Source organism: Macaca fascicularis, chromosome 9 (assembly GCF_037993035.2).
Source record: "Macaca fascicularis isolate 582-1 chromosome 9, T2T-MFA8v1.1".
Lineage (NCBI taxonomy): Eukaryota > Metazoa > Chordata > Mammalia > Primates > Cercopithecidae > Macaca > Macaca fascicularis.
Window position 1 is genome coordinate 76,930,240 of NC_088383.1, and position 22,846 is coordinate 76,953,085.

The window sequence follows — 22,846 nt, forward strand, 5'->3', positions numbered from 1 at the left end:
AAGCTGGGCCCCCTTTCCCTCTCCCAGGAAATCCCAGAGTTCCTCGCTGTGCCCGATCAGCAAGGGCCCCTCCCTTCTGGGATTTCTGCCTCCACCCCAGCTCTGTTATACACTATCTAGGGGATCTTGGCAAGTCACTGAAGCTTGTGGCTCCTCAGTTTCCTCCTCTGTGAAATGGGCATCGTAATAGTGCCTCCCTCACAAAAAGAAGTGAAGCAGCAGTGCCTGCGCAGCACTTGGAAGAGCTTTGCCACCACTGCTATTGCCATTCGCCCCTCCTTCCAGCCGTGCAGCCCTCCCTGGGCAAGTCCTGGACTTCTATGGAAAAAGACCCTTCGCTCTCCCGCTCTGCACCTTCTCTGCCCTTCTGCAATCACCAGGCCACACTTTCTCTGAACCCACGGCCGGCCCACCTGGGGGAGCAGGATGCCCAGAAGGATGCCCGCCATGATGGTGTAGTTGTCCATGAACCAGATGATCACGGCGTTGGTGCAGCCCCGCACGTAGATGACATCCTGCACGCTGAAGCGCTGCATGGGAAGGAGCTGGGTCAGCGCAGAAGAGCACCTGGGCTGGCAAGAGCCACAGCCCCGACTCTGCCATTTACACAAGGTCCAGGCTAGTCCCTCAACCGCTGTGATCCTCAGTTTCCCATATGCAGCATGAGAAGGTGGCCCTAGATTCTGGTTCTTAATGGACAGTACTGTTCTCTAGAGAGGACTGGGGACACCGTGGTGGCACTTTTGGTTGCCCCAGCAATCGAGGTTGGGGGCTGAGGGACTGCAGAGCTCAGGGTAATCCTACTCCACAAACAACTGCCCTGCTTGCGTGTTTCTCAGATATCCCTGCATGAAAAGCCTCACGGATGTTTTCCATACATGGAAAGCCTGTCTATAATTATCCAAGCCAACAGCCCCACTCTAGGTACATATAAAAAACAAAGCAGAGCTGGGCATGGTGGCATGTGCCTGCAGTCCCAGCTACTATGGACGCTCAGTTGGGAGCACTGCCTGAGCCTAGGAGTTTGAGGCCAGCCTAGGCAACAGTGAGACCCTGTCTGTCTCTTGGGGGGGGGAAAAAAAGCATTTCTGCATTGGTTTTAATATACCATGAATTTTCCAGAACTACTACTAGGTAAACTAAGGAATGATTATACATTATTTAATTCAGAACTTTATCAAGAATTGTTCACCATTTTTAAAAACCATGCCCATGCCAATGGCAAAAATTATGCCCATGGTATGTGAGTCACCAACACAATGCCTACTATCAGCTGCCCTGTAGCTACTGCAGCCTCAGGGATGCCTCACATCAGTGCAGACACCTGACTACATTGTATCTTCTCCTGCACCCCTCACTGCCTAAGCACTTACATGATGAACTATGTTAAAGAGCTGTAAATTGCTGTATTTCATTTCTACTTTATCTCAGATCATTATGTTAATTGTTTTGGAATCGGGCATGTAGGCAGGTTATCTGTGAATTTCACTTGGGGATAATACATAGGACATTACCACTGTTTGTTATTAAAATGGCCATTGGTTCTGACGGGTTGAGAACCACTGCTGTTCTATGGCTCTCAAACATGTGTCAGAATCAGCCACTAGCCCCATCCCAAGAATGTGCATTTCTCACATTCCCAGGGGATGCTGTTGCTGCTGGACTGGGGACCCCACTTTGAAAGCCACTGCTCTGCATGTCAGGTCACCATTCCTTTTAGGTCCCTTCTCAGCACCACCCCTGCTTCTCTCCTAGACCAGGAGTGTTGCCCAGGAAGCTGACCCAGGGGCAGCCCCCAGAGGGGGATACCATCCTCTAGGACTCCTGGGTCCCAGGTGGCCCCAGGGGCAGAGGCAAGCTGGTACTGAGCATGGCTGAGCGCACAGCACACTGCAGGTACCAGGAAGGGCCGTGGTGGCTTCATGTGGCCCAGCCCACAGTAGGTGCTTGGTAAACCCCGACAGGCGGCATCTCCCAGCCTGGGGGAATTCTTGGTTCCTTGAGCCCTTCTGTGTCTGGGTGGGGGTGGAAAACCCCAGCAGCCCTGGCTCTGGGTCACAGCCAGGAATGTTGGAAAATCTCAGTGGCCAGGACCCCGACCTCAATAAACCCCTCCAATCACCCCAGGGTGGAACAGGAAGAGCAACATTTCCAGGGAAAGGCGTTTCAAAGACATTACCTCCTTGTCGATAGTTTTGTAGCCACACATGGTGTTGACAACTTCTGTCTGAAATGGAAATGTATAATAGCTAATATTTATAACGGTTCTAACACAAAAAGGCACTATTATCCTACCCATTTTACAGATGAAAACTGAAGCACAGAGTTGCACTGTCCAGCAGGGATGGAGCTGAGATTCCGACCCAGGCAGTCTGGCTTGAGTCTCCATCATAACCACCTCCTCCTCTGAGAAATGCCCCGTGAAAAAACTGTAGGAACGCAGGTTCCATGACTTTTACAAGGGAGAACCGCCCCTCCACGAGCAGCAGATCAGGACCCCAGAGAAAGGCGTGCTGCCCAGGCTCCCGGGCCATGACCGCCCCAGAGCACCGCTTTGCTCACATGGTAATGCACCATCTCAGAAGTCGGGGTGGGGCTGTTCCTGTACCACTGGCTCCTGGGGAGGAAAACCTCAGACCACAGCTGGCACAGGGTCAGCTGTGGTTTACCTGAAGTCCAGGCCAGGGCTCCTGGCCACGCTTCCCTGTTCCATAGACCACTGCTCCACCAGCGGAGAGGGCTGCCAAAACTTCCTTCTTGGGAAGAGAGGTGCTCTCCAGATTTCCCAACTACTGATTAATTCAGGCATAGGGAAAGCTGTGGTCACGCCCTAGACCTCGTCAAACCCCTCCCCAGGCAAGCCCTAACTCACAGGCTGCCGCGGGCACCTCCCATCACCACCTGTGCCCTGCAGGGTCTCCTTCTCCAACCACCAGGGAAGACAGTGAGACTCCCTGGTCCAGCCCGTGACCCCCACCAGCCCTGCTGCTCTACATCTAAGTGAACACTGCCGTGGGGGATGGATGCCGCAGGTGCCAGTGATGACTCAGGGAGTCAACAGCAGAGCCCCCAGTGTACCCTCTGGTGTTACATTTCCTGGGTCCAGATCCTGCTCTGCCACTTAGGAGCTGTGACCAACCTTAGGTGGGCTGCCAAGGAACCGGCACGCAGAGGTACTTAATACATATTTGTTAACTGAGCGAATGAATGAATGAATGAATGAATGAATGAATAGGCTGTGATGATCACAGAACCCCACCTCCTAGGGCTGTTCTGGACATAAAGTGAGATGCACATGTAAAGTGTTTATCACAGGGCCGGACACATGGAGAAGCACAGGAATGCTGGCAGGTGTGATTTGTTCATAATTCCAGCCCTTGGAAAGGTAAGGGAGGGTGTCTTCTCTCCTTCCAAGAAAGAGGGTTGGGCTCCTGTCATCTAGGTCAATCTAAATGTCAGGGCTTGATGTGCAGGCAAGATAACTTCCCTCGGTCTAGCTGGTTCTCCAGGTAGCCTCAGTTCCAGCCAGTGTTTTTGGCCCTTCCAGGCCATAAACACGACCCCAATAGAGAGGGTCAGGCCTGGAGAGCAGGTGCACGGGCACATGATGGGAGTGAATGCTTTCCATCTCGTTGGTTCATCATTCATTCGTTCATTGAACAGATATTAACTGAGCACCTATTGCATGCCAATCCCAGTTCTAGTCACTTGAAATACAAAAGTCTTGAACAACAAGACAAAGTCCCTGCCTTCATGGAACTTACGCTGCAGAAAGGGAGATAATGAACATAACAAATAGGTAAGCTGCATGGTACGTAAGGAGGTGACAAGAGTGACTTCACTGGGCCAGCCCTGGTGACCCGGGGGTGATAAGTCTCTAGCAGACAGGCAACTGGCATAGGCCTCTCTGGTGCCAGAGCCCAGAACCCTTCTCCAGGCCCGGGGGGACTCACCTCGCCCTGCCAGGGGATGCATCCATAGTCTTTCCAAAAGTAAAGCCTGCCTGGGTTTACCTGCCTGACCACAGAATCGATATTCTGCAAGAGGCTCTGCTGAAGTTCACAGGCCCCAAGACCAGGGTCCAGCAGCCTCTTCCATCCTGCACAGGGCCACAGGACAGGAAGTCAGAAAGGGGACTCCTGGGCAGCTAGAAGATCACAGCAACGTTCGTGTGTGCATCCTCTCACCCTGAGCAGACTGAGCAGCTAATGGGACAGGGAGGGGGGCCTTCACGACAGGCCCCTAAGGGGTAGCCAACAACAAAGAAGGGGAGGTTCGTGAAAATTTGTCCTAAGAGCTCAGCAGGCACAGCAGTCTGGAGCCATTTAATGTAGAAGCACGCTGCCCTCTGCACCAACAGCTCCCAGGGATATATCCTGGTATAACCAGATTTTACAGCCCTATGTGAACTTCTATGGCTCAAATCCTCTATTGGAAGCTCATTTAAGACATTTCTTTTAAAGCTGAGTGTTACAGAAAAAGTTACTTTTCCTGAAGAACTGGTATGTTCTGCTGAACAGTAACAATGTAACAGACCATGTCTCCCTTTTCCTTTTGGCTGCCAGGAAACTCTAAGCTAGCGGCCTCCAACCTTTCTGGCACCAGAGACTGGTTTCAAGGGAAACAATTTTTCCACAGGATGGGGTGCGGAGGGGTGGGGGAAGATGGTTTCAGGATGAAACCATTCCACCTCAGATCATCAGGCATTAGTTTGATTCTCATAAGGAGCACGCAATCTAGGTCCCTTGCATGCACAGTTTACAATAGGGTTCGTGCTCCTAGTGCCACTGCCAATGTGACAGGAGGTGGAGCTCAAGCGGTAATGCTCCCCCACCCTCTGCTCACCTCCTGTTGTGAGACCTGGTTCCTAACAAGTCACTGACCGGTACTGGTTCATGGCCTGGAGGTGGGGGAGCCCTGCTCCAAGCCACCAGAAATGAGGCTCAGCTCCTTTTCAGTGAGTCCACGAGGCCCTGAGGCTTAGATAGCAGGATTTTATATTTTTCTCCACCATCTAGGCCTCCTATCTGAGAATACAATTTCCACAGTCCTGATTTTTAATGTTATTTTAGTTTTTTACACTACATATTTCCTGTGTACTTGTTCAAATCCTAGGTTGAATGGTATAGTGTAAAATAAATAGATTTAGACACAAATCAACCAGTTCTATGGAGGAAGGGAATGCCCTGTTTCACATTTACAGAAAATCATCCAGGTGTGGTGGCACAGGGAGAATCAATGGTCACGTGTAACACAGGGTCAGATAACCCCAGCCAGGGGAAGGCTCCTCCCTACCTCGGTGCTCTCATTCAGATGCTGTCTTCAGATTCTACGCTCTCTGCAGACGGTGTCCGTGTTTATACCCCCAGCCTAGTCGTCCCCAGAACTCCAGACTCCTATATCCAACCGCATCTTTGACATCCCTGCTGGGATGCTGAACAGGCTCTCAAGCCCCCCATGTCCACACTGAGCTCCTGGTCGCCTCCTGCCTCCTTTCAGTCCTCCCCTCTCAGGCAGTGGCAGCCCCATCTTTCCTGTGGCTCAGACCAAAACCTGGGTATCCTCCTTGATTTCTCTCTTTCACTCATCGCCCACATCTGCTATGCCAGCAAATCCTGTAGGCTTACTTGCAAAATACAGCCAGAATGTCACCACTTCCAACACCACCACCACCACCCAGCTCCAAGCATCTGTCTTCTCCTGCCTGGTGCAGGGATGCTGCGGGCAGCCCTTAGCTGTCAGCCCCCTGCAGTAACTACTTCATGTGATCGTTAATTTTATATGTCAACGTGACCGGGCCATGGGATGCCCAGATATTTGGCCAGACATTATCCTGGGTGTCTCTGCGGGGATGTTTCTGCATGAGGCTAATGTTTAAATCGGCAGACTAAGTAAAGCAGATGGCCCTGCCCAAGGGGGAGAGGTCTCATCTGATCAGTGAAGGCCTGAACAGAAGACTGCCCTCTCCTCAGTGACCATAAGAGATTTCTCCCTGCTTGGCTACCTTCGGGCATGAACTGAAACACTGGCTGTTCCTAGGTTTGGAGCCTGATCGGCCTTTGAATGGGAGCTCCACCCTCAGCTGTCCTGGGTCTCTGGCCTGCCCACTCACCCTGCAGATCTTGGAACTTGCCCGCCTCCATAATTATACAAGCCAATTCCTTATTATCAATCAATCCCTCTCTTTGCTCTTGGTGTATTAGTCTGTTCTTGGCTGAACAGAGCCAGCAAGTCCCTTCTTGGGTGGACCACTGGACTCATGCAATGCCTGGTCAATGTGGGTGGGAGTGTGAAGGCCTGGCCCCCTCATCCCAGTAGGGGACAACTCTGAAGGGCTGTCCTTGTAGATGTGGCTGAGGCCTCCAGCCAAACTGAGCTGAGGCTGCATCACTGCTCAGCTCCCTTCATTGCCCCGTCCCGCTTCTGGTTCCCGCTGCCACAGGTGCTGATCCAAGAGCACCTTCCTGGACAAGATGACCTGTGACCCCTGGATCACTGCGTATCAGCCCCTAACTCTATCCCTTCATCTAGCATGTCCCTCACAACAGCCAGGCTGATTCTTGTGAAACCAAGTCAGAGTGCCGCTCTTCCATGCAGCCCTGTATGGCCCCGTCACTCCTCCCTGACTCCACTCCTACCATCCTCCCCTGTAACTCCTTGTGCTCCAGCCACTCCGTGCATTTCTCAAACGCCCTGGGGTGATTCCCACCCGGGGCCTTGGCACAGCTGTTCTTGCTGCCAGGAATGCCCCTCCCCCAGACACCTTCCTCGCTTTCTTCAGAGCTTCACCCAGATCTCACCTTTCTCAGTATCCCAAACTGCAATCCTCTATGCCCTACTTTCTTTTTCTCCTTAGCATTTATGACCCTCTAACTATCTTTTACTTATTTTGTCAGTTTTCTCCAGTAGGATGTCACCTCCACGCAGGCAGAGACTTTGTTTGCTACACCCCCAGAACCTGGAAATGTGTCTGGCATAGAGTAGGTCCTCAGCCAAAATGTGTTGAATGAATGAATGAATACAACTTCGGCTTTCACATCTCAGCTTAGGTATTCAGATGCTGCTGCCCTGGGTGACGAGGCTCAGGATCGCCCCATGCAGGCCTCTCTGGAAACTCTGCTCCTCCTCAGCAACCCCCTTCCCAGAGAACTACCCTAAAATGGCAGCTAACATTTCCAAACAAAGTTTCCCTCCTGGCCCAGCCTTTTTTAGAGCTAGTGCACTTGGCACTGGCTCTCTGACTCATGGGCGAGGCCCCCACCCGCAGCTGCTCAGTTTACAGAATCTGGCAGTGGGCACAGAATGGTGGGGATGTCAGGAGAGAAACTTTCCATGATTATCTGGCCCATGAGTAATTGCAAAGCTCTCCACCTCGTTCCAATCCTGAAACAGTTTCTGGACACATTTGTCAAACACAAGGACTGATGAAGACTTTCACTTAAGCGCTGACTACACAGGACATCATCCCAAATGACCAAGGTGACAGAGCCGAGAGGATTGTGCTGGGGAGAGGAAGAGGCTGGCATTTACGTCATCAGACCCCCTTCCAAGCACTCTGCTGCTGATGATCACCAGGACCTCAAGGCTAAAGACTAATAGAGATGTCCAAGGTGCAGGTCCTACCAGGCTCCACTAACACTGCAGAGCCAGCTCTTCCCCGCTAAGCTCCCCTGGCCTGGGTGCCTCTCCCTGCTGCCCTCACCTGGCCTGCACAGTTCTCCAGAGTGTAGCTCAGGTAACAGCTGCCTGCACTTCATCCCAGCCCTGCCAACCTTGGGCAAGACACCCAGCCTTTGGGTGCCTCAATTTCCTCATCTGTAAAGTGGGTAAAATAACAGTACGTACCTCACAGGGTTGTGAATACTAAATGAGTAAATACCACCAAAGTGCCCAGAGCAGGCCTGCACAAGGTAGGTGCTCAATAGATGTTAACCAACAGCACTAAGAAAGATATGGCCTCCCCACCCCCAACCCCCAGAAGCTCCACTTTCAGGAGCCCTTGAGAATCAGGAAAGCCTCCGCTCTGCCACCAACTCCTACTTCCCCGCCATCCACCCACACCACCCATCTTCAACTTGGGGAGAGAAACAAGAGAAGAGTTGTACCATTTGGGGTCCCCGACAGCCCCCCACCCCCTACAGGAACAGTGTCTACCGTGTTCCTGATGCAGCAGGTGTAGGGCACCCCACAGGCCAGGGGTCCAGGGGCACTGCAGTCATGGTACTGGTTCTTGCTCCAGTCTCGGTAGTCCTCCCCGCCACAGCACTTGAACTAAGGAGGGAAGCAAGCAGGAAAAAGGAGCTGCCGTCATCACCCGGGCCCTGCTCCCACAACAGGAAAGGGCCCTGCCAGAAGATGGACGCAGTTCATGATGTGGGTCACCCTGGTGCAGGGAGAGGCTGTACACTTTCAAGTCAGAGCTGTCAAAGTGTGACATGGCTGCCTACAGGGTAGTGAACCCCCTGTCATTGGAGAGGTATGGAAGCCAAGGCTGGGCTGCCTCTTGACGGAATATCAGGATAGTGACTAGACACTGGGAGGAAAGGGGCTTCCTTGACAACTGGCCTCTACCTTCCTCATCTTCGTGTCCCCAAGTGCAGGTGCTGGGCTGGAAAAGATGGCCCTTGAAGTCCCAGAGACCAAGCATGACTCTGTGAAAGTCCCTGCACCTCAACTGACCTTCGCACCTGCCCTAGGTGCCACCCTGTCCAGCTTAGCTGGCCCTGCCCTTAGCAAGGAGAGCACCCGAACCTCACAATCTGCCTGGGACTCTCCCCTTAGCCAAACCCTCCCTGCCTCCCCTCCCTGCTCCTGTAGGAAGTAGTTGGTAATCCTCCTGATGGCTGGTATGTGCCGGGCATTGTCCTGGGCACTGGAGAGACAGGGTGAGCAAAAGCAATGCAGCCCCTGCTTAGGTGGAACACATTCCAGTGGAGAGACAGAGTGAGCACTGGATGGAAAGGTGCTATGCACCCCGGAAATGGAGAAACAGGGGAAGATTGGGGAGGGGCGGCTCTAGGTTGGAAGGTCACAAAAGGGCTCTCTATAGAGAGGATATTTCCTCTGAAACACGGAAACAGGAAGAAGCCAGCCGACTCATGCAAAGGCCCCACACAGAAACAAGCTTGTATTTCAGCAACAGGTGTGGAGGCCAGCAAGCCTGGAACAGAGAGAGCGCAGAGCATAAGGCTGAGAGGGCAGCACAGGCTGGACCATGCAAAGCTTTGCCAGCCAGCTGAAGCAGGGAGCTGGGACTGGAGGGCTCAACCAGGGCTGTGGTACATGTCCTGGTAGCCAGATACCCTTCAGAGTCCCCACAGTGCCCCTTAAGCCATCAGGTTTCGGGACCTGGAAGTGTCTTTCTGCAATGCAGTTCAAAGGGCATTTGCTTTGCAATGGAACAGACCCAAGGTCAAATCCTCAGACCACCATTCCCTGCTGTGCAACCTCAGGCAAGTTGGTCAGCCTCTCTGAGCCTCAGAGAGTTGTCTGTAAAGCAAGAATAAAGATGGCAGCTCTGCACAGCTGAGCTGTGATTACACATAGTGCCATGCATGAAGCACTCAGAACTGGGCCTGGCACCAAGCAAGTGTTCATTCAGCATTAATCACCTCCTACCTCACCCCAGGAGACATGAAATCCCCAAGCCAGCTAAAGGCTGGTTCCAATAAAAACATCTCACTCCACCCGGAGCAGAAGTCAGCTCTCCCGGCCCAAGCTGGCAGGCACATCCCTGGCAGGAAAAGGCCTTCCAGAGGCTGCACCTGTTGTGACTGAAGACAAGGTCTGGGCCAAGGGTGCGGCCACAGCAAGTGGCCCTGCGTGTGGGGAGAGGCTGGTCCCCACTGAGGGCTGGCACAGGGGCCCAGGCCAGCTGAGGCCCCCAAGATTATGTCCCAGGAAGTGCTGCCCCGGCTGAGTGGTCCTGCGGCCCTCACTCTGCTTGTCCTCACCCAGGAGAACATACCAATGATCCCCGCGGCTGGCGCTGTGGTCTCACCCTGTGCCTGGCACCGTTCTAAGCACGTCTCCTAAATTAAGTCAAGGTAATCCTCATGACGACACCCCAAGAACTTCCTGTCATTATTCCCCTTATGCAGGTGAGGAAGCTGAGGCTCAGGACCAAGTGAAGTTGATATGCAAAAGCCACCCAGGACAGTGGCTGGCCCTACCACTGCTATTATTAGTAGTAGTATTGCACCAACAGATTTGGGTGGACCTAGAGGGGAGAGATGGTCTCCCAAAAGGAACAGGATCATCATCACATTCAAGAAGTGTCATGGAAGTAAGAGAGGAGTCTGGTTCAGTGTCCCATATTTGGGGGAAACTGAAATCAGTGAAGAGCTTTCTCCCAATCAGGGCTGTCTTTCACTTGACAAGGAGTGAGTTGTCACTGAAGAGACTTGGCAGAGGGGGCTTTGGACTGGGGGAGGTTTCTCCCCTCGAGGTTGCTCACCCTCAAGGAAGGAGGATCCTTGCCCATTGGAGGGTGGTACCCTAGGACCCCACAAGGTTGCTTGTAGTGACGCCTGACTTTGTATTTGGGGGTGGGGGATAGGAAGCCAGTGTAACTGGAGAGGGACAGAAGGGTGACAAGGTTTTGGGCCAGGAATGTGGGCAGAGGACTGGCTGAGAAGGTTGGGTCCTGGCTTCCCCATCCTTGGTGGACCATCCTTGGTGGACCATCCATGCTCACCCTTGCCTCCCAACCTGGCCAGTCACCTGCTTTGGGAATGGATAAGTCACCTGGCCCCTCACCCCATCTTCTTGAGCAGGGGCCTGAATGGGGGGCTATGGGCACGGGAGGCGCATCTCTACCCCAAAGCACCTGGCTCACCTTTTTCTGAACAAAGTCCATGATGTTTTTGAAGTCCAGATCATCATAGTAGTTCTCAATTCCTCTTCGAATGTTGTCGTTAAGGAAGGCAATGGTCTATTCAAAAGGAGAAATTACAAAGAAAAAGAACCACACACTCCTGGAGTCCAACTCAAGGTTCCCCGGAAGCCTGGATGGGTAGAGAATGCCATGTGCTGGTGCCTCCAGTGTTCACCTGATGCCTGAGTCCCTGTGCTATGTCCCAGCAGGAGTAATTCACTCCACTCCCTTTACAGACCAGACAGCCCAGGCCCTGAGAGGCTGGGGCTGTGCTTGGGGACACACAGCTCTGATGCCACCATGCCTGAGCTGAGACCTGGCTGTCCTGGTCCCAGGCCCAGTGTTCTTTCTACCGCCCGGGGATGGGCCCACACTGGAATCTTCCCTTTGCCCTCCAGAGCGCCTCTCCACACTCCTCCACTATCCAGCCTCTTGTTTTACACATGAGGAGACCGAGACTTGGGGAGGGAGTGAGGTCACAGAGCAGGCTGGGTGGAGTATTGCCAGGACTGGAATTCAGTTCTCCTGACCTCCCTCACATGGACCGCTCTCTTCATCACTGCAGCGCTCAGTCCCCCTCGGCTGGGGCTGGGACAATCCCTGCCAGGAGGAACATGGCAGGCCGCCCTCTCCCAGTCACGCTGCACTTTCTGGATCAACAGCCTGGCTGTTGTGCTGAGACCCAGGAGCACAAAGGGCCCCACAGTGGGAAGGGGCGGGGGCAGGAGCAGGGGCAATCCAGCTCACTGTAACAATTGCAGCTTTCAGAGCACGGAGGTCGAGTATCAGCAGAGACTGGGGACAAAGGGGGCATTCTCGGCTGCGGTGCTGGCATGAAGAGCCAGACAATTCCCGGGGGTGGCACCACAGCGTACGCTGGGACAACACGATCCTGGTTCCAGGCCCCATCATGGCTTACTTCTCCTCTCTGGGCCTCAGCTTCTCCACTGTGAGCCAAACCCGTAGGCCTATCTTTAAGGTAACTTCCAGCTCTGAGGATCAAAAACCAAGTCCCAGAGGGGCTGTCAAGCCTCATAATCAAGGACACGGTCCCCACAGCCACCCGGGCCTCCGCTACTTCTTGTAACTTCTGAGCCTCTGTTTGCTCACCTGAAAAATCAGGAGGAAAACACTCTCTGCCTCATAGCAATGTTGTGAGATTTAAATAAACAAAAGCTGTGACGGTGTTTAGCAGGACACCAGGCACATCGTAGGTCCTGGTGTTATTATTCAAGATTTGTCTGTTTTTCAAGGAGACGAATGCTCTATGGTACTACTTCGCACCCACATGTCGGTGGCGGAAAACAAATCCCATGGGAAACCGAGGCCCCAACTCTTATTCAAAAAACTGACTGCGATGGAGGCAGCCTCTGAGGGACGAGTCCTGGCCAGCCCCACTCTCACAAACACCCTGCAGCCCATAGAGCGATATGGCTAGTCCAAGGTCGTCCAGCTCGCCACTGGCAGAGAGCCGCTGGGACCAGGGTGTCAAACTCCCAGTCTGACAAACTTGCTAAGAAACCAAGTTTCAGGTTTGGAGCCATCTCCCAAAATTATCTCCAGGATCAGGAAAAGAGGAACAAAGACTGTAGCACCCACCTCCTCCCTGAGCCTCACTCTGCTCAAAGTCAAGGTAAAGAAGGAGATCGAGGCCTGGCGCAGTGGCTCACACCTGTAATCCCAGCACTTTGGAAGGCCGAGGTGGGCAGATCACCTGAGGTCAGGAGTTCGAGACCAGCCTGACCAATGTGATGAAATCCCATATCTACTAAAAATACAAAAATTAGCGGGGCATGGTGGCATGCGCCTGTAGTCCCAGCTACTTGGGAGGCTGAGGCAGGAGAATCGCTTGAACCTGGGAGGCAGAGGCTGCAGTGAGCCACGATGGCACCACTGCACTCCAGCCTGAGTAACACAGCGAGACTTCATCTCAAAAAAAAAAAAAAAAAAAAAAAAAAAAGGAGATGGGCTCGGGGAAACTGGCCTTCGTAGCCAGAAGGAAAGTCCTCTGCTGATGATAAACGCAGCTCTGGAGCAGGCCTGGGACTGCAGAAGACTGGAGTCAGCCCCAAGAGAAAAGAGGAGATGCAGGCTCCTGTGAATGGCTGTCAACTCACCAACCCATGGCCCTTCGCGGGCCTGGCACTGACCCCCAGGGCAGAAGTTGGGTGGGAGCATTGCCTTCCAGCCGAGCAGCCTGAGCAGAACAAGGATTCTCCTGGCCCCGGGCCCACCCTCCCAGAGGCCCCCAGCTCACGAAGCTTTTTCATCCTTGGGTGCCTGCTCCTCTGGGTGATGAAGGGACAAGCCAGCTGGCTAGGGTGTGGTTGCGGGTGCCTAAAAAACAGGACACCAGGGTGGGGCCAGTCTACCATCCAGGGTGGGGCAGGGGAATGAGCTTACAGCATTGAACGACACGCTTGGCTGAGCTACGTACTCTTGGGGTGCCGTCAGGGTCAGGGCCTTGCCTAAGGCCACACGTGGGGAGGTTCCTCCCAGGCGGCTTGCCCTTACTCTCGAGGCACCACAGACACAGTCCTGGACACCATGTCCTCTGCACCTACCTGGGCCCACTGGCCCACTTACAGCACCCCCACTGGCCACTGTGCTGTTTGGATTCTCCCAGGGCTGCCAACAGGGTGTGATGAAGGTGGGAAGCCCAGGGCAGGAAGGAAGGGAAGTGGCAGAGTAGAGGCTGCTCTGTGGCTGTGGGGAAAGGCTCTGCATCTCTGGTGAACAGCCACAGCCTGCCTCTCCAAACCATCCCCAAACCATCCCGGCTCCTGGGCACTTTCCAAGGTTCGGACTTCGAGAGGGGCCTCAAAAAACTAGGCCTTCCATCTGGTAAGCTGAGCCCAGTTTTTGGGGGAAGGGGGGCCCTGCAGGAGCAACAGATGTCCCTGGGCTTCATGGACAGCAGCTGCCCCGAACACCCATCAGGGAGCAATTTGAGGCGTGCTGGCTCTTGCAAGTGTGCACTACTTGTATTTGTGTGCTCGTGTGTATGTGTACCAGGGAGACGAGGAGGACACTGAGATGGTTCCTGTGTTGTGAGGGGCGATGGTGGGGTGGGGGGTGTGTGTGAGAAGATCCCATGAGGCAAGCTGGCTGTGCAGTTTGTTAACTGGAAAGTGCTTATGCCCACGTTAACAGTACTGGTAATGCTCTGAGAGACCAGGGGAGCCACTCAGAGGACAGGGAAGAGAGAATTCTAGCTTCCTCTGCCCTTCTCAGATGCCCAACATACGCAGTGCCACTGCCCCCACCCCATCCCCCTCCAAACCAGGCCATGCCAGCAGGAGCAGTTCCAGTGAGGACTAGAAAACCAAGCTAAATTAAGCAAAGAGTAAGCAAACATCAAAGGCCACAAAGTTTGAAAGCATGTTGTTTAAAGCACCAAAGAAAGCTATGAAGAACTGTCCTTTCTAGCTTTGTCTTTTAAACCTAGTTTTTATCTGAAGCCTCCACATCACCCCTCTCTCAGGGTTTTTAAATGAATGAGGAACTGAAGCGGGTGAGGCATGTGGCGGCAGCTCCTCCAGCACAGAGGACAGAGGGGTAGGAAAAGGAGTGGAAGGGGCGGCTGCTGGAGTCTCCTACCAGGCCAGCTGCCTGCATAGGACTAAGACCCCCTCTGGGGAGGGAGCAGGCTAGGGCTCCCCTAGGCTGCCTCTGGCTAACACCACTTCCATGTCAACCTGAGACCTGAGGCTGGGAAGGCCCTGCTGCTGGTCTAGTGCGGGCCTAGCTCTCAAACTTGGAGGAGGAGCTGGTCACGGTGGTCCCTGCCTATAATCCCAGTACTTTGGGATGCCAAGGCAGGAGGATCACTTGAGTCCAGGAGTTCGAGACCAACCTGGGCAACATGGTGAGACCTCATCTGCACACACACACACACACACACACAATTAATTATCCAGGCATGGTGGCATATACCTGTAGTCCCGACTACTCAGGAGGCTAAGGTGGGAGGACCGCTTGAGCCTAGGAGCTGAGGCTGCAATAAGCTGTGATTGCACCACTGCACTCCAGTCTGGGTGACACAGCAAGACTCTGTCTCAAAAACAAAACAAACACTTGGAGGAGAGGTGCTTGGCCCAGGATTTTCTTCCTTCATTTGCGCCTGGAGCCAAGCCATCATCTCAGCCTTTCCCCAGTCCCTCTAGAATGGGGACTTGTCCTCATTGCCCCTGGACCCTAGCCTCTGCTCCAGTCCCGATAGAAGCCTAATGTGACAACCAGGAATGGAAGAGAACCCAGGGAGCCAGAAGAAAAGAGAATGCAGGAAGGGGTGTGTGGAGTGAGCATCTGCCAGACCCTCCCTCAGAGCCTGGCCGGGGTCACAGGCTCATCTCCATGGTGGGGGAGGGTTATGTTTCAGTGTCCTTGGGACTGGGGGCTCCAGCCTCACTCCCCGACGGCTGTCCACAGTGGGGCACACCTGTTGGGGAGCCTGGCCAGACCAGCGAGGAGCACTCTCTACTTCTGGACGGCCAACAGCTCTGCTGTAGGTGGGAAAGACACACAGCCGGCCCTCCACATCCACGGGTTCTGTACCCGCAGATTCAAGTAACAGTGGATGGAAAATATTTGGGAAAAGGAAAAATAAAAAATAACAACACAACAGTAAAAAACATAATACAAATTAAAGAACAATACAGCATAAGCAACTATCTACACAGCATTTATACTGTATTAGGTATTTGGTTGTTTTGTTTTGTTTTTTGTTTGAGACGGAATCTCGCTCTGTCACCCAGGCTGGATGGAGTGCAGCAGCGTGATCATGGCTCACCGCAGCCTCTGCCTCCCGGGTTGAAGCGATCCTCCTGCCTCAGCCTCCCTAGTAGCTGGCATTACAGGTGCCCACCACCACACCCAACTACTTTTTGTATTTTTTCTAGAGACAGAGCTTCACTATGTTGGCCAGGCTGGTCTCGAACTCCTAACCTCAAATGATCCGCCTGCCTTGGCCTCCCAAGGTGCTGGGATTATAGGCGTGAGCCACCATGCCCAGTCCTGTATTAGGTATTTGCAAGTAATCTAGGAGTGACTTACGGAAGGATGCGTGTAGGTTATATTCAAGTACTACACCATTTTATGTAAAGGACTTGAGCATGCGTGGATTTGGGTATCCTTTGGTGAGGGGGCATGTCCTGGAACCAATCCCCCTCAGACACCAAGGGACAACTGTATATATTCAGGTGTTGGCCAAGACAGCCATGGTGCCACCTACTTTCTCCTGCCTCTGACCTCAAGGTTGTGCCCAGAGCCAGCTTGTGCCAGTGCCATGATAAAATAGGCAGGCTGGTGCTCCCCACTGTTCCCTGACCACAGTGTCAGGTAGGACCACAGTGTCCACTGATCCTACCATGGTGGTAGAGAGAGGAGGCCTGGGATGGGGATATAGACACACCCGCTACTGCCCGGACCCTCCAGGTGTCCATGCTCAGCTGCACCTGGCTGGGAACATGAGGAGCTGCCCACCTCTGACACCTGACACCCTCACGAGAAGTCCCAGAACAAGCTGGGACAAGAGCAAGTATCAAGAGGGCTGAGACCCAGACAGCTGGGGAAGTCACTCAGGTCCTCCTCTGGCCCCTGGCTGGGGTCAGGGTATCATACTTCTCCTGCTCCTAAGGCCTGCTCTGTGCCCGGCTCCCCAGCGCATGGCCACTCGCCCCTGTATGAGTGGAGAAGCGGCTCCAGTCCGACTGTCAGGCCACGCCTAGCAGCAGAAATCTTGCCTGGGGTCAAAGGCTGGGGGAGTTTCCTTCTTATATCCAGGAGTCTGTTTAGCTTTCAATGCCTGGCTGTGGCTGTGGTCTGTGCACCTCGCTGAGAACCCAACATGTAATCCTTAGCCTAATGACTTGTTCTGATTTGTCATAACTCAGAGTTAACAGGGCCCGTGGCACTGGAGACTGAACTTGTTACGTTGTGGCTCAGAGAAATCCTCTTGATCAAGGAAAAATGGAATTGGGAAATCACCTCCTCCTGGAGGTTGACCTTGATTGCTCCTCACCTTTTTCTCCATCTTACACTGCCCTTCCTACCATCATCAACAGCCAGGCCACTCCTTCCCCATCTCCACCACTGGCCTGACTCCTGTTTTACAAAATCATATCACATTAGAGTTGGAAGGGATATTATTTTTCTTTTTGTGATATTTTCCCCTTGATTATTAAAAAAAAAAAAAAAATTGAGAGCTAGGGAAAAATATAAAAGGGAGGAGAAAAATCACCCTAGTCTCATCCCTCAGAGGAAATATGAGTTCACATGCTGATATTTCCATTCCTTTAAGTCTTTTTCTAGACCTATTTTTTTTTCATTGTAGAGATCTTACTGCATTTATAATTTTGTATCTCATTTTTTAAGTTTTCAAGATGATGAATCATGGCCTGAGCCTCCAAACAGCGGAGAGGCGTCAGTGAGGATCCTTCCTGGGCTGCATACCAAGGCCCTCCCCATGAGGCGACACCACCCAAGGGGAAGGAGCACCCTTCACAGGCTACCGCACCTGCAAGGTCTGGGGACGACGGGAAACCATCAGGCCTGACCTCAGGCCCATAGAAACCTAAGCTGTGAGCACTGAAGGGCCCCTGGACGTTCCGCCGGCCAAGGCCTTCACCTCAGCCCAGCTCCATCACTTGAAAGAAGGAGGTGATGTTCTGTTGACCTACAGGGCACCGGAAAATGACAAATCAAATGGCCTTTGCAGCAGTGCGCTAGAAACTAGAACTGCTGCCCATCATGGAAGGATGGTTTATGAAGGCCATGCATGCTGCTGACCACAAACTGGACATGGGCTCCAGCCAGGAAAGCGCTAACCCATAGTCCCTGGAAAGCCGCAGGCCGGCCGGGAGCTCTGCTGGCTGTACAGAGAGGCAGCCCCATGGTCAAATGGAATAAAGATCTCTCCCCTCACAGCTGCTGAAAAGTGAACCAGCATCCTGGATCTGCCAGCTCAGAGGAGAGGCTCTGACAAGTAGAAAAGAGAGACAGGGATGGGGCACGTAGCAAGACAGGACTGGGAAGCATTCCTGAGGCGCCTCTGCCTTGCTGTGTGCTCTCGGGGGAATTCTTAACTTCTGTGTGCCTCCATGACTCCATTGATGGGATGGCCACTTGCCCCTGTATGGGTGGAGAAGCCGCTCCAGTCTGACCATCAAGCCATGCCTAGCAGCAGAAACCTTGTCTGGGGTCAGGGGCTAGTGGAGATTCCTCCTTCTATCCAGCAGTTTGTTTAGTTGGCCACAAACTGGACCTGGGCTCCAGCCAGGAAAGCACTAACCAGTAGCCCCTGGAAAGCCGCAGGCTGGCCAGGAGCTCTGCTGCCTGCACAAAGAGGCAGCCCCATGGGCAAATGGAATAAAGCTCTCTCCCCTCAAGTCTGCTGGAAAGTGAACCAGCATGCTGGATCTGCCAGCTCAGAAGAGAGGCTCTGATAAGCAGAAAAGAGGCAAAGGGAGGGGCAGGTAGAAAAGAGGAAAAGGGAGAAGCAGTCTCATGGGCAAATGGAATAAAGCCCCTTTCCTGGGGCTCATAAGACAGTAAGGCCCCTGGATTCCAGGTGTGCAGACGTGCCTGTGGTTAGGTCCCACTGCAGGAGGTCCCAGCAGAACTAGTGTGGTCCCTGCTCCCACCCGAGCTGGAATCACACTCCCATGAACATTTTCACAGGGCCAGACCCTGGGCCATCTGAGAGGTCTGCACAACGCGGGCTGTGGGACAGCACCTGCTGCCTTAAAAGCAACTGCTGACAACAAAGATAATTTGGCTGGGCACAGGGGTGCATGACTGTAGTCCCAGCTACTTTGGAGGCTAAGGCCGGAGGATCACTTGAGCCCAGGGGTTCGAGGCTGCAGTGAGCGATGATCGCACCACTGCTCCAGCCTGGGTGACAGAGTGAGACCCTGCCTCAAAAAAATAAATAAACAATTTTTTTTAAAAAAAGATAACTTGGCTCATAGCCCTAATGCATGTCCCAGCAGCGACTGTCCAGCTGCACCAGGACCAAGCTATCTGGGGCAGGGAGGGGTGCAGGCCAGGCAGTGGACACAGAGAATGGGGTTTCTACAAACATGCCCTGCTCCTCGAGCCCCACCTATGGCAGCAATGCAGGATGAGGACAAAGGAAGAAGATTATGGGAGGAAAGACGGAGTCCTGGGTTGGAGTCAGCCCTGCTCCACCACCAGCTTCTTGTGGGGACTTGACCACTATGTGCCAGAACCATGCCCAGTCCTTCACATGCATTCTCTCATCAGATCTGTGAGCTAGGTGTCCCCTAATAATCCATGAGGCCAAGCAATTCACCCAAGGTGGCACAGCTAGTATGAAGTGCATACATCCTGCCTGAAGGAGCCAGAGCCGGGAGCCATGAGAACCTTTCTGGCTCTAAGGCGCCCTGATTCTGCAAACCCTGCCAGGGTCAGGATGCCAGGCATCACCCTGTCAACCTGCCCCTCTCCTCACTCCTCTCGACAGCACAACAGCCTCTGACGGTACTGCCTCCAAAACACACACCAAATCACCTCTTCAGCCCAGGCCCACCGCCTCCACTTCAGTCCAAGTCATCTTACCCCATTCCCAGGATGACCCCCACAGCCTCCCAGCTGGGCCCCTGTGTACACCTTCAACTCTTCCCTGTCCATTCCCCAACTCAGCTGCCATGGTAAAATATAAACTGGGTCACATCGCTTCCCACGTAAGACTCTCCAAAGGCTCCTGCCACCTCTAGAAAAAACTCCAAGCTCCTAACTCATGGCCTACAAGGACCTCTGTGACCTGCCTGACCAGCCCTTTCGTCGTCACCTTCCACCCCTCTCCACCTCACCCATCCTCAGCCACATGGCCTCCACGCTGTTTTGCTCACATGCTAAGCTCATTTCTGCTCAGCTTCCCTCTGCTGGGACCTCACTCGGCTGGCTCCTTTTACCATTTCAGCACGGTCCTCCCATCTCCTCCCCAGGCACTCTCATGTCAGCCTGCTTCATTTTCTTAGTCACTGCTTTACTTGTTCAGTGTCTGTCATTCTCTTTTAGCAGAATGAAAGCTCCATGGGGGTTATCTGCCCTGCTCACTGCTGCACCCCTAGTTAACAGCCTAAGGCACCCACAGTGGGTGCTCCGTACACACATGGCCGATACACAAATCCACAGGCCCACCTGGTTCCGGAAGGTCAAGGCCACCACACCACCAATGAGCTCCATGATGAGGCAGATCCCAAGGATGTACATGAACTGGAAAACAGAATTCAGAGACTCACCTGGAGAGGGGCAGAGGGCATGTGTGGGGTACAGGGGATGCACCATCTGCTCCAACAGCAAGCACAAGGAGAAGCGTCCCTAGGGGAGCTCCTATCAGCTCCCAGGCCTCTGCCCCTTCCTCCCCTGAGAACGTGGACGTGGACAGGCAGGCCCCAGGAAAATCTGTCTCTGGAGCCGGAGGGCGGCAGAGTGACTCAGCTGTCCCAGCCAGATCGTCACCTCCATTCGTCTTGGGGGTCTATGTGGAAGAGCACACCCTTCCCCCACCACCATAAGAGAGCTGGACCTCACTGCCACTGAGCCAGAGGGGCTGGGCCAGGCTTAATGGGCAGGCCGGGGCAGTATTTCCAGCTCCCCACAGAGAACCCTCAGATGTGACCTCCCAGATCCCCCAGAGTGGGTGAGGGGGATGGCTGAAGCTTAGAGGATATGCACCCCCACCTCTGCCCTTTACTAGAGAGCAGGCATTATCCAAACTGATTTCAGCAACTTCCAGCCTCAAGTAGCACCCAAACCCGGTTTAGAGCGGATTGCAGGGGCTTCCCATATAGGGGGAGACAATGTGGTCAAGAGACACACAAGTGCAGAGTGAATGGATCTGCCTACTCACTACCCCCAACTTTGGGGAGTCATCCCTCACCCCATAATAATGGGATGCAAATAGGATTGACTCCCCATGCCCCATCCCAGAATGGGCACATGGCCCAAGCCAGGCCCACCAGAGTCCTGGGACTTTGGCCAGAGCTGGTAGGAAAGACTCCCTGAAATCTAGAACCATAAGGACTCTGCTGGCCTGAGGCCAGCAGCGACCACCGCAAAGGGGGCAGCCCCGGCTGGGAAGGGCTGGGGAGATTGCCCAACCCTGCCCAGTGGCGCCATCTAAACCCCTGGACCCAGTGTGGGTTTGCTGGTTGCATGAGCTAATGACTCACCACCACCTCCTTTTTTTGTCTTTCCTTGCTCTCATTTGAGTGTGGTTTTTCCTACTCACAACTGAGCATCCAGATGAACACAGAGTTTAAGTAAGAGCAGTATTCCAATCAGCTTTAACATGCAGAAGGGGAGGTGGCCTGGGCACTCCTGGGCCAGTGTGATCAGATGGGCTGATCTAAGGAGCTCTCTAAAGGAGGTGGTTTGAGGCAGGGACCAAAGAAACTGAGCTGCCCAAGGGCACAGGGGCAGGCGCCGCAGCTCTCCTGGGGAGTCCCAGCTGAGGGGTGGTGTGGTCCACTCACTGCTTGGAGAAGGTACAGGTTGTCACGGAGGGACGCCAGCACACCAATGAAGGAGACCATGAACATGACGACGCCCAGGAGGATGAGGATGATGGCTGGAGCCAGGAAGGCACTTTCAAGGGTTTTATATTTCTGCCGCTCGACCTCTGCATAGATGCCCACAGATAGGACCAGGGCCCCGATCAGCTGCAGCAAGAAAACAGAGAGTGAGAGAGAGACTAAGGTCACTTGATTTTCCAAAGCAAACAGTCATCTGGGGCTGTGGTACCTGCTGTGTGGGAGGCTTGCCCCAGGTTACGGCACATAAAGGGTCCTGTTAGTGGCTGAACTGTTTCCCCAAAATTCCTCTATTGAAATCCTAACCCCCGGTACCTCGAAATGTGACTATATTTGGAGACAGGGTCCTTAAAGAACTAATTAAAGTTAAAATGAGGTCACTAAGGTGGCCCTAATCCAATATGACTGGTGTCCTTATAAGGGGAAGAGATTATGATACAGACATGCACAGAGGGAAGACCGTGTGAACACGCAGGGAGAAGGCAGCATCTACAAGTCAGAGACAAGCCTCAGAAGAAATCAAACCTGCAGGCCAGGCACGGTGGGTCATGCCTGTAATCCCAGCACTTTGGGAGGCCAAGGCGGGCAGATCATGAGGTCAGGAGATCGAGACCATCCTGGCTAACACAGTGAAACCCCATCTCTACTAAAAATACAAAAAATTAGCCGGGCGTAGTGGCAGGTTCCTGTAGTCCCAGCTACTCGGGAGGCTGAGGCAGGAGAATGGCGTGAACCCAAAAGGTGGAGCTTGCAGTGAGCCGAGATTGTGCCACTGCACTCCAGCCTGGGTGACAGAGTCAGAGTCCATCTCAAAAACAAAAAACAAACAAACAAACAAAAACCCTGCCACCTTGATCTTGGACTTCTAACCTCCAGAACTGTGAGAAAATAAATGTCTGTTGTTTAAGTCATTCAGTCTGGTACTTGATGTTATGGCAGCCCTAGCAGACTAATACAGACCCAATCTGGAGATGCCACTTTAGAGGAGAGTACAGATGGGTTAGGGGAAATGCCACTGGCTGGAGGGTCAGAGAACATGGGTTCGAGCCCCAGCTCTGCTACTTGCTAACCCTGGCCTTGGACAGGCATTTCCATGTGATTCTGTGTTCTCATCTGAAAGACAGGCATGAAGACATTCATTTCTGCACTGCTCACACCATGGCTTTCGTGAGAGAATGAACATGGAAACACTACAGACCTGGAAGTGTGAGGCCGCCGTGACCTGTATTAAACAGGCAGGTCACTCAAAAAACATTCCAGAAGTGCTCAGGGCGACAGACATTTCACACAGTACCATAACACAGAATTTACTTTCAGGATGACCACAGAGAAGGCCAAAGGTTGAAGCAGGAAGAATTTTGAGGGAATTCGCAAGTAGAATCCCTCACTCTCAACTTTTCTAAGAGTGGAC

The 22,846-nt window shown here is 53.3% G+C and overlaps 1 protein-coding gene across 3 annotated transcripts in view; it reads right to left on the minus strand.

The window, feature by feature from the left end:
* TSPAN15 (tetraspanin 15) overlaps positions 1-22,846 on the minus strand; it is a 55,071-nt gene that overhangs the window by 1,026 nt on the left and 31,199 nt on the right. For 2 of the 3 annotated variants that reach the window (XM_015455888.3, XM_065520985.1), the window contains exons 2-7: positions 21,379-21,564; positions 20,042-20,116; positions 10,838-10,933; positions 8,155-8,271; positions 2,180-2,227; positions 414-530 (exon numbers count right to left, since the gene is read on the minus strand). In XM_015455888.3, coding sequence (XP_015311374.3) covers positions 414-530; positions 2,180-2,227; positions 8,155-8,271; positions 10,838-10,933; positions 20,042-20,116; positions 21,379-21,564 — 639 coding nt within the window. Of the gene's footprint in view, positions 1-413; positions 531-2,179; positions 2,228-3,953; positions 4,100-8,154; positions 8,272-10,837; positions 10,934-20,041; positions 20,117-21,378; positions 21,565-22,846 lie in introns of all 3 variants that reach the window. The other variant, XR_012417848.1, reaches the window with a different exon arrangement.